This window comes from Macadamia integrifolia, unplaced genomic scaffold (assembly GCF_013358625.1).
Source record: "Macadamia integrifolia cultivar HAES 741 unplaced genomic scaffold, SCU_Mint_v3 scaffold2695, whole genome shotgun sequence".
Classification (NCBI taxonomy): Eukaryota; Viridiplantae; Streptophyta; class Magnoliopsida; order Proteales; family Proteaceae; genus Macadamia; species Macadamia integrifolia.
This window is the reverse complement of record NW_024868893.1, coordinates 40,488-51,691: the sequence shown is the minus strand read 5'-3', so window position 1 is coordinate 51,691 and position 11,204 is coordinate 40,488. Positions and strand designations below refer to the sequence as shown.

Here is an 11,204-nt window from a genome sequence, read left to right as displayed (position 1 = left end):
TCCTCTCAATCTTGGCTATTTACAGCAGTTTATATGAGCTCCAATTTGAATCTCAGAAGCTGTCAATGGCGCTCTCTCCACCAGCTGCTCCCTTCCATCGACAAGCCGTGGCTTCTTGTGGGCGATTGGAACTCTTGTCTTTCTGCTCAAGAAAAGAGGGGTGGTCGGCCGTGCACTAGTTCACAAATATCTCCGTTTCTGGAATTCTTCAACGAAGCGGCTTTGGTCGAACTGCCTTTCACTGGGCCGGTCTACACTTGGGATAACAGACAGATTGGACACCGCCGAATCGAAGAGAGATTGGATCGCTTCCTGTCCTCCCCGGACTGGCTCGCAGCGAATCCAAATGCAATTGTCCAGCACCAACAAGTCACCAGTTCAGATCACAAGGCCTTAATACTGAGCACCGAACTCCAACAACCTTCCCTTCCCAGGCCTTTCCGCTTTGAAGCTTTCTGGGTTCAGGAACCCTCCTTCCATGACCTCGTCGCCCAGGCTTGGACCGTTCAAGCCTCCGGATCTCCATCTCATATCCTCCAACAGAAGCTCTTCAACCTCACCAAAGTTCTTCGTCAGTGGAATCGACACGAGGTGGGCAGACTTCATCACCGGATTAGCCTTCTCCGCACCCTTCTTAATGAGCTGCAAGCAATTCCTCATCATCTCAGAGAAGAAGGATGGTATCTTCATGAAAAACAAGTCATTGCAGATTTGAAGCGCAATATAGTCCAAGAAGAGAAGATGTGGGAGCAAAAATCGAGAGTTAATTGGATTGTTAATGGTGATTCCAACACTCGTTTCTTCCACCTAACCACTCTCAAGAGAAGGGCCCGCAATAGAATTTCTACCCTCAACCATCAAGGCCTAACTCTCACGGACAGAGAAGACATTGCTCAAGCTTTCCAGTCCCACTTCCAGAGCATATATACCTCATCTCATGCCTCCATCGATGATGAATATTTTGTCCCCATTCGAGGTCGGGTTTCAGAAGAAGACAACCTCTTCCTCCTTCAGCCGCCTACAGGAGAGGATATCAAACGGACTGCTATGCACATGCCTGCAGGTATGGGACATCATCGGCCCTCACATCACTGAATCAGTCTTGCAATTCTTTGAAACTGGCTGCTTTTCCAAGCACCTAAACAAGACAACTATTACTCTGATCCCTAAGGTCGAGTTCCCTTCTTCTATCAATGACTTTCGACCTATCAGTTTATGTAACTTCGCCTATAAAATCATCTCCAGCCTTATTGTGGCTCGACTACAGCCACTTCTGCATAAACTGATATCCTTTAACCAGAATGGCTTCATTAAAGGGCGACACATACAGGACAATGTGCTTATCTGTCATGAAATCCTGCACTGTATCAAGAGGAAAAGAAAAGGTAACCATGGCCTCATGTCAGTCAAATTAGACATGAGTAAGGCATACGATCGCCTCGAGTGGAGCTTCCTCCGGAAGACCCTACTACACTATGGTTTCAACTCGACTTGGGTTGACCGGGTGATGTTCTGTGTTGAATCACCTCAACTGGCCATCTTATTAAATGGGTCTCCGCTTAATTTCTTCACTCCTTCTCGAGGTCTTCGTCAGGGGGATCCTCTCTCTTCATACCTTTTCGTCCTATGCGAGGAAGTGTTATCCTCTCATCTGGCCATTGCTCTTCAGCAGCAGATAATCCATGGCATTAAAATCTCCAGGCACAGCGAGGCCATCTCTCACATGGCCTTCGCTGATGACTTAATCCTTTTTGGAAGAGCTACTATTCAGGAAGCCAGAGTCTTTCAGTCCATCTTGGAAGCCTACTGCGCTCGTTCCGGGCAGTCTCTCAATGTTAATCAAACTCGGGCCCAGTTCAGTCCGAATGTGCCCTCCTCTCTCAAAAGACAACTGCACGAGAGGTTTAAGATCATACCCACTTCTAGATTGGACACTTATTTGGGTATTCCATTTGTGGCTGGTAAACTGAGCAAATCCCACTGCCAGGATCTCCTCCACCGAGTTAACTCCAAGTTGAGTGGATGGAAAGCCAAGTATCTCAGTTCCGCAGGCAAGCACACTTTGATTCAGTCCACCTTATCAGCCATGCCGCAATATTTCATGTCTTGCTTCCAATTACCATCTTCGGTTCTGAAAGACCTCGATTCTTCAAGCCGAAAATCTTTCTGGTCAAGTGGTGACAAGTCATTGGTTCCCACAATTAGTTGGCATTCCATCTGTCGCACTAAAAAGTCGGGTGGTTTAAATTTAAGGCTATCCACCAACATGAATCTCTCTCTGCTTGCTAAAAAGGCGTGGGAACTCCTGTCCCCAAGTGACTCCCTATGGGGCCGCCTGATGAAAGCAAAATACTTCCCCTCATGTGACTTCCTCCATGCCACTTGTCCTCGCAATGCCTCTTGGGGATGGAAATCTGTTTTCAAAGCTCGGGATCTCCTCTTCAAGGGTCTCTTTATCCGAGTTGGCCACGGCCGCAGCATTAACCCGTGGATCGATCCCTGGATTCCACGTCTCCCCCCTTCCCTCGCCCCCTATCTTCTTCCCCCCGACGCGCCTTCTTCAGTGGCTGATTTCATTGATCCCGCCACTAGAACCTGGAAGGCCTCCGTTGTTCGGTTTTGGTGGCCGCCCGAGCATGCAGACGCGATCCTCTCCATCCCTCTCTCAATCCATGAAGAAGAAGTTTGAAATTAATGATCTTGATAACCTTAAATCTTTTCTGGGAATAGAAGTGGCTAGATCAAGGAAAGGAATAGTCTTGAACCAAAGGGTGCTGCTTCACTCTTGACATGCTAAAAAGCACTGGCATGTTAGAAAGAAAACCATGTTACTTTCCAATAGAACAGAATCATCAGCTATGCAAAGACAAAGGTGAATTGATCAAAGATGTGACTATGTACAGACGTTTACAACGGAGGGAGCCCCTATTTGAGTAAGCTGATCGTAGACCACCGTTGTTATTGTAGCGAAGCGAGGCTTTTCACCGACTGATAATACCACTAAGTCAGTAGTAGTCCCAAGAAGAGGAGACTTCCTATGACATTCTCAACTCATACCGGGGATATCACTAGTGAAGCCTTACCTTCAGTTAAAGATTAGAAAAGCCTTCGCCCTACTAATAGTCCTTCCTATCTCGGATTCGTTGAACTTTCACTCGAGCTTGAGTCTTCGCTTGATTTCAATCTCAACAAAGAAATGAAAGCATAACTCTTTGCTTGTTGTCCTCTTACTCTTTTAGCCTGCCTTGTGGAGGTCTCTCGGGTGTCTACGGGAGATCCGATCAGTCTCAAGAGAATTTCCGATCTTCCACTAAGAAAGGTATCGTCACGACCAGGTCTCGGGGCTCCCACTGCTTGGGAGATTTTCTCTTCATCCGGGGGTTCATTTCATTCATTATGAACTCAAAAGTGTAAGGCTGATTAGTTAGGTCTTAAAAACTTCATAGAATTCATGATCAGCCATTCCATTTGTGCTTTCAGCAAGTAGGCGACGCGAATCTATGGTTTCTATGTTTCAATCGGATACCAATTGCTTGGATGCGTTTGAAAGCCTCGAGATGACTCTTGCAGAAAAAATTTTTTCTTGTTGGGAAAGGTTTGTCTTGTGTCTCCGTAACAAATGGTCCATTTATTGATGGGCGAACGACGGGGATTGAACCCGCGCGTGGTGGATTCACAATCCACTGCCTTGATCCACTTGGCTACATCCGCCCCTACCCCCGCACAGGTTTAAGTCTCTATCTACGATCAGATCCTTTCTGAACCCCCCTATGACCGCTATCAAAGAGAAGCTTTTTCCTATACTATAGTTGCATGCAAGTCTATTGTTGTCTTTCGGAATTAGGGGAAGCAAAGCTTCAACAAGGCGCGGGCAGCCCTGGCAAAGCTTCAAACAAAGAGGTTGGGCTGTTCACTTCATTGATTTGACTTCACTTTACTTAAGATTAAAGATAGGGGCCGGGCGGGCAGTGAAGGCTCGTTTAGTAGACAGCGAGCGAGCAGCAAGCTACGGCGAAAAGCAGCGAGCTCCGCTTTCAGAAGCGAGCCAGAGTAGCGCGCTAGCCTTTTTCCGCAGGCTGCTCTGCTAGTTGTAGCGCGCTAGCGCGCGGAGACTCTATCATGATCTTACGAATCTACAACTCTCTTTACTGAGCGAGACTCCATCCTTACGCTCCGAGACAGCATCCGAGAGAAGCGATAGGTTGGTTAAGCGGGCCCATGCCTGACTCATATACCTCCCCCCTGACCTCCCCTCTATCCAGTTTCGGGAAGTAGCAGGTCCTGTCTGACTAAACTCTTTCTATCAGTACTTGTAGATCTTTTGGGGATTTGTTCGTTTGCCATCCAGAGCCAAGTCCAAGTATAGTAGAGATAGGTCACCCTCAAATATCTTGATTTCGCTGAGTTGAATGTTAAGGAGTTAGTGTCCCGGTAAGTTATCCGGTTCAGTTAGCTAGATGATTGATTAGTGAGGTGCAATCGTGAGGTGTTTCCAATACAATAAAGGATCGGATGCTGGATTCCGAAAGGAACATAATGGGATGTCGGGCTCATACCTCTGCTAAACAACTGCTCTTCGATCCCGATCTGCTGCCTTCGCACAACCGGCACTGGCTCTGTCGATGCTGCTGGCCTCGACCAGTCCACTAGAATGGTTGGATTAAAAAAAACCTACTATCCCTAGAAGCTGATGTTGGTTGTTGGCCCGGCCCGATCTCAATCCCCCACTGCCCCTGGCTTGGCCCCACTTCTGGGACAGATTCCACTCGATCTGACTCTGGAAATGAATCTGTCACTGGGTCTTGTCTCTGTACGAGCCTATATCCAGGTGGGCCTAGCAATGGAGTTTCCCTGGTAAACAAAGAACCCCATTTCGCCCCTATTTGAGTAAGGCCGACCAAGAGAAGCTTCTGTTGATCCCGTAGATTACGGCCTTGAACCAGTCCCCCCTTTACGTAATAGGGCAGCACCAGGCTAGGCTCGACTTGAACCACCGGGCTTACCCATTCATTTTTTTAGTAGATCATGCCTCCGTAGTTTTTGGTATTTAAGCCTTCCATTTATCTGCAACTTCTGGAACGGATGGGACTTTTCCCTCTCAAACTAGACTAGAATCAAGGAGGGTCGGCCCGGCCTGTGATCGTAGCCCGATAGCTATTCTTGCCCCAACTTAACCAATGGGGGTCCGGTAGTGCGGGGTAAGAATGAACAGAAGGCGACTAACCAATCTCTCTTTGAAACCAGATGCCCGGAGATGTTTGATTCGTAGGGCGGGGAAGAGGGCCGAAAAACGAAAACCAAGCCATAAGTTCTTCCATTACGGCTACTCCGAAATATTTCACTACCACCAACTCCATCCATTACTGGAGACGGAAGCAGCTATCCCTAATGCCTTGCCCCTCTCCCTCCAGTCGGGAGCTAAACCCTGGGAGTGAGAGAGATTGAATGACCTGGCAGGCGATAGTAGATTCAACCTTTATCGGCGATGGTCTGTCTCAAAACCGGGATATGCAAGCACGGGATTCCCTACTTCCGGATAGAGAGGCTTTTTCAAAACCATCCCCAACATTTCTTTCTGTTCCGCCGACTTCACGGCTCATTTACTATCTATTTCCATTCCCGGCTTTAAGACAAAGACGATGAGTCAGGGAAGGCTGGTATCGAATCCAACAATAGGGAGTATCGGATTTCGGATTCACGGTTTCAATCGGTCTACTCGCAGCTAGGGAGGAAATCATCGTTCAGTCAGTGGGCCAGCAGATCGAATCTCGAATCATCTTATTCCCCAAAGGCACCCAGCAAGAAGACGGATGCGCGTGCTAACGCGCAACGGATGAGCGCGCTAGCGCGAAGACGTTGCTTGTTGGATGGATAGTCTATTTTATCTCTTACTGCTGGGCTAGCGGATAGAATAAGTTCTGAGGCGGGAGAGGCAGTAGAGCGTCATGGATCGATACCAGATTTGGATTGAGGTCCCCGAAATGTATTCCTCCGAATCAATGAAGGGATTGACTGGATTGGAAAGGAATGAATGAAGAGTCAGTCGAATCTATAAAAAACCCTAACCCCTCATTCTCGATGAACAGTGGATAGAACAGCGGAGCGGATGAAGAGAAAAGGATTTTATTGTATTGAAGAGGTGGTTTATTTATCAATGAACACTGCCTTTTCCTCTCCTTATTAGGAGAGTGTCCAAGGACCCTTCGAAACCTTGAATGTTTACCCCGGTCCGAACCGGATAGAAAATCCCTTACGGGATAACATCTGATTGAATCCCTTCTGAATGCCTGCCTCTCATGAATTCCCTCCCGGAGACTGGAGTTGATCAACGGATACTGCTCAACCCCCCTTACTCCATACATAGGGGACCGATCCCTATCTATGGTCGATTTGATTGGCCTGCCCCGGCGGACTCCTCCATCCACTGAATCCCCTGGCCTACCTTAATCCCGAGGGAATGAAACTATCCCAAAGAATAGAACTCGGAAGGGAGAGGATGGGCATTGACAAATCTGTCTTGACTGGCTGGTCATCCGGCTGATGAGAAGAAGAGTTTTGGTTCTTATCGGTGACCCTCTCGCCCGAAAGAGGGTCACCTTCACAAACCCCGTTACGGCGGAGAAGGGTTTCGCCGAAGCAAGCCAAGCGCGCTTATAGTTCTTTTTTCTTTCATTTTTTTTTGTAATCGATGAAGGCACTTGCAACTATGCTTATCTACGAATTTATTTACTTTGAATTTATTACCGCCATGAATCCTTCTTTTTTCCGAGCCATTGGCTGGGCTTGTATGTAGGTGGAAGTTGTGTGTTTGTTTTGTTCGTGCAGTAAAAAATAACAGACTGTGAATAGCGACATCAAAGCACTCTCCGAGCGCCTCGTCATAGATGTCGATACATCTTACAACGCTCTTATTGGTCGTCCCTGGATGCACGATCATCACATTGTGCCATCCACTTACCACCAATGCGTCAAATACTCGTGGATAGGTAGGCAAGGACGCATAGTGGCGGACAACGAACAAGCAACTCCATGAGCCCCTACTCGAGTAAGGCGCGCGCCCAGCAAGAAAAGGCCTACCGCTATATAAACGGGCGTTAGCGCCCCAGCAAGCAAGAAGCCGGATGCGCCCCTAACAGAGTCAAGGCAACGGTGCTCTACGATCAGCTCGACCACCGGGAGAGAGTGCTCTACGATCAGCTCGACCACCGGGAGAGAGTGGTCTACGATCAGCTAGCCGTTGTATATAGTCGGGCCCTTGCTTGTTGCCGGAGTTTGCTGGCTCGCCTTTCGCTTCCGAGGGACGAAGAATCAGTTTGCTGACGCATTGGCCACACTAGCTTCCATGATCAGTATCCCAGAAGGTATTGATATCCGGCCAATAGAGATCGAAGTGACAGAGGATCCTGCATACTGTTTGGCAATCGAAGAAGGAGAAGCGGAAAGGTAAGCCGTGGTTTCATGACATCAAGACGTACCTGGAAGACAGAACCTTTCCTCCTGATGCCACGGCCACAGACCGAAGAACCATCCAGAGATTAGCCGCGCAATTCTTCGTCAGTGCGGGAACACTTTCTAAGAAGCCGTAGAATCATATCCTTTTGAAGTGTGTTGACGCCGAGGAAGCTAAGAAAGTCATGAGGGATGTACACGAGGGAGCTTGTGGTCCCCACATGAACGGCCATATGCTAGCAAAGAAGATTCTGCGTATGGGCTTCTATTGGATTGGTCAACAATGGAAAGCGACTGCTGCCAACATGTCCGGAAGTTTCATTTATGTCAAATTTACGCTGATAAGATCAATGCTCCTGCCACCGAGCTACATAATATGACAACTCCATGGCCCTTTTCGGTATGGGGTATGGACGTCATTGGGCCGATCACTCCTAACGCTTCCAACGGACACCGTTTCATTCTAGTGGCGATAGATTTTTTCACAAAATGGGTAGAGGCAGCATCATATGCCAACATCACACATACACACGTGCAGAAATTCATAAAGCATAACATCATCTGCCGATACAGCCTCCCCAACGAAATAATCACGGATAATGCGATAAATTTGAAGAACAAGCAAATGAGGGAGATGTGTGAACAGTTCAAAATCACTCACCGCAACTCCTCTCCGTATCGCCCAAAAATGAATGGTGCTGTTGAAGCTGCAAATAATAACTTAAAGAGGATTATCAAAAAAATGGCAGTGACATACAAGGACTGGCACGACATGCTTCCATATGCTCTACACGCTTATCGCACCTCAATCCGAACATCAACCGGTGCCACTCCATATTCTCTCGTATACGGAATGGAGGCTGTCCTCCCGATCGAGGGTGGTCGTAGATCAGTCCCCTCTCTGCGCGTTTTGATGGAAGCTGAACTTGAAGAAGCAGAATGGGTGAGAGCACGATATGACCAGCTTAATCTGATCGAGGAAAAGCGCCTAAACACGATTTGCCATGGCCAGTGTTATCCAAGAAGAATAGCACGGGCTTATGACAAGAAAGTTCGACCTCGAAGTTTCAAAATTGGGGATTTAGTGCTCAAGAAGATCCTAGGAAGACCCACGGGGAAAATTCAAGCCAAACTACGAAGGTCCCTATTTTTTGGTAAAAAAGGTATTTTCTGGAGACGCGCTTATTCTTACCTATATGGATGGATATGAACTTCCTGAGCCAGTAAACTCCACTCCATGATGGTAAAAAAACTATGCTTGAATATTTTAAGAGTTTCGAGATGTACCGATCAATCTTGAAATGAAGAGAGGCCATTTTTGGTGTTCCCATCAATGCATTTTTATCCCTTTGCTTAACCACGTTGAGCCTTTATTTCCTTTCTGAAACCCAAAACCAGGGCATTTCCACCCGGGCATTTTTTGTAAATATTACACTACACGGGCATTTTAGGAATTTTTTAGTCTTCTACTGGGGCATTTTGGCAGCCTAATGGCCGCCCTCATACTGGGGCTATTTTCACCCGGGAAAGAATTAGTTTCAGGTTATATATAAATATTTATTTATTTACTCATCTAATATATTGGCCTATGATGATAAATGACGGATTTTTCAAAAGCATTTTTGCAGAAAACAATAGAAAATCTTAGGCCAATAAATATAAAAACCTATTTACATTCCCAAGCTACTTTCCTTTTACATTACGATTTTTCCTACATCATCGGTACTCTCTCTACATCATGGCAAGACAAGCAAATACATGCAAAAAGGCAATAGTCTCCCAAAGAAGTCAGAATCCTCGCTAACGGTACTCGGGTCTCGAGCTCGAAGCCTCTTCCGAAGAAGCTTGTTGTCTGCCGACAATCGTGCAACTTCACTCTCCCAAAAACCTGCTCGGGCACAGACATATTGGGATGAGGCTCTCCCCCTCTCCAACTCTTCCACCTGCCTCTTCAACTCCTCATTCTCAATCCTTAACAGGGGCATCTCCTCACTCATCTCCTGTACCTGAATGCGTAGAGAATCATTTTCCATTTTCATTTGAATGCTATCGTTCAGCCATTTCTCATGAATTGCCTTATGCTGAAGGCGCTCATTAGCCAAAAAGTCCTCATATGACTCGTGAAATGCTTCTTTGCCCTTCTCGCTTTAGCAGGACTGAAAGGTAGAACGGCCACTCGTGAGATCCAACATCCAAAGAATAGACTGCCTAGTTGCCTGTACCGCCTTCTCTTCGGGCAATTCAAGTTCGATATCCGTCCGTTTCCACCATTCCCGGTTCTCCCAATCCTTGGACAATTGTGCGACTTTCTGGGCAGAGGAAAGGCCAAACTCGAGAAACTCATGAGAAATGACGTATAAGAAGAAAAAGGAAAGAGAATCCTTCTCAGGTCTCCGGCTTGAATGCCTCCGTTTGCTGGGTTGAATCAGCTCTTTCAGACCCTTGTTGAAATAGCAGCACATCCAGGTGTAGATATTGATCGAGATGGAGATGAAGAAAGCGCCTCTTCGAAAGTACGTTGACGACCTGGATCCACCGACATCAATGACATAGGTCGCATCTGGACGAGTAGCAGTCAGTAGGCATAGAAGCAGTAGCAGTGGAAGGAATATCTCTTTGCCCCCCAACATCGGAAGGGCTTTGGCCTTCGTCTCTTTTGCCCTTTTCTGTGACCAGTTTTGTATGTTAGCGCGGGGGCTTTACCCTATTTGAGAAGAAGACATTCCAGAGCCATAGCCATTCCGTGTAAGCTGAAAAGGTAATTATTTGCGTCTCAATAGCCTACTTGCCTTCAAGCGTCACCCCATTGGGGAAAAGCCCACTCCGTCCGTAAGACAAACTAAAGGAGGCTGACTTGACCAGGAAGCCAGTCCAGTATTAGTAAAAGCAACCTATCGCGCTGGGTCACCACTCCTTTCAGAGTAGCCCACAACCCAAGATATGGTATATGGTCGGTCTCCAGCTAAGGCGCATTCTCCACATTCAAGGTAATCCCTAATTTCTTCAAGTCATCCCTTGTTGCTTTTTTTTTGGACTTACTTTGGAAGCAGACCCTTTCTCGGCTAGCTATTTTCGGTATTTGAAAAACATGGCTAAAGGATAAGGTATTGTATTTTGAAAAGTCTTTTGAAACACTATCCTTTCAATGTTGGTAGGTCGGCACTCAACTAAAGGATTTGGGGCTGACGAAGACAAAGACGTATTGCTATTCGGGATTTCTTATTACCAAAGCACAGCGGACGTTGAATTGACTAAACCATGCCATGCCAGTGGGCCTATATTTCTCTTCAAGAAGAAGAAGGGGACAGAACCACGCCTTATGACGAAAGGGGAGAGTGAAACCTAGAACGATACCACTCCGAGAACGAGACACCCTGGACAGAAAGCTGGCAAGAGTGAGACCTCAGAGAAATTTCCCTACAGGACTCCCATCCAATACTATATTTTGAAGAGACCACTAAAAGATAAGAATGCGACCATCGAGTTTCTTCAACGAACCCCACCCTGGGTCTTTTTTTCTTAGTGTAGTTGGTTCTCCCGTGGTAAGCTCTCTGACTACTGGCTAGGCTGGCCTTCTATTAAACATGGTAAGCCCCACCCCTAAGCCCGTCACTCACTGAAACCCGGGAATCCTCCCTATTTAGGAGTAATTTCCAGTCTCGGTCAATTGAATCTGACTGAGCTTGCTTTGCCTATTTAATAACCTTGCCTTTCCTATTCTTTTCTCTGATTATTGAACTGGTGTCTGAAAGACA

General features: G+C 46.9%; 2 protein-coding genes across 2 annotated transcripts; both read left to right on the top strand.

Annotated features, from left to right (window-relative positions):
• Nucleotides 1-1,417: 1,417 nt before the first annotated feature.
• LOC122067076 lies at nt 1,418-2,689 on the top strand. Its single transcript, XM_042630931.1, has one exon. It carries the CDS (start codon nt 1,418-1,420, stop codon nt 2,687-2,689), a length of 1,272 nt encoding a protein of 423 aa, XP_042486865.1.
• Nucleotides 2,690-7,342: 4,653 nt separating this feature from the next.
• On the top strand, nt 7,343-8,659 carry LOC122067075. The gene is made up of 2 exons (XM_042630929.1): nt 7,343-7,443; nt 8,023-8,659. Exons 1-2 carry the CDS (start codon nt 7,343-7,345, stop codon nt 8,657-8,659), a joined length of 738 nt encoding a protein of 245 aa, XP_042486863.1.
• Nucleotides 8,660-11,204: the final 2,545 nt, after the last annotated feature.

Bases quoted from the DNA above. Each gene is read 5' to 3' on its own strand.
- LOC122067076 (XM_042630931.1), top strand. From the start codon at position 1,418: ATGAGTAAGGCATACGATCGCCTCGAGTGGAGCTTCCTCCGGAAGACC.
- LOC122067075 (XM_042630929.1), top strand. From the start codon at position 7,343: ATGATCAGTATCCCAGAAGGTATTGATATCCGGCCAATAGAGATCGAA. The intron at 7,444-8,022 runs GTAAGCCGTGGT...CTGCCGATACAG, and splicing joins GAAGAAGGAGAAGCGGAAAG to CCTCCCCAACGAAATAATCA.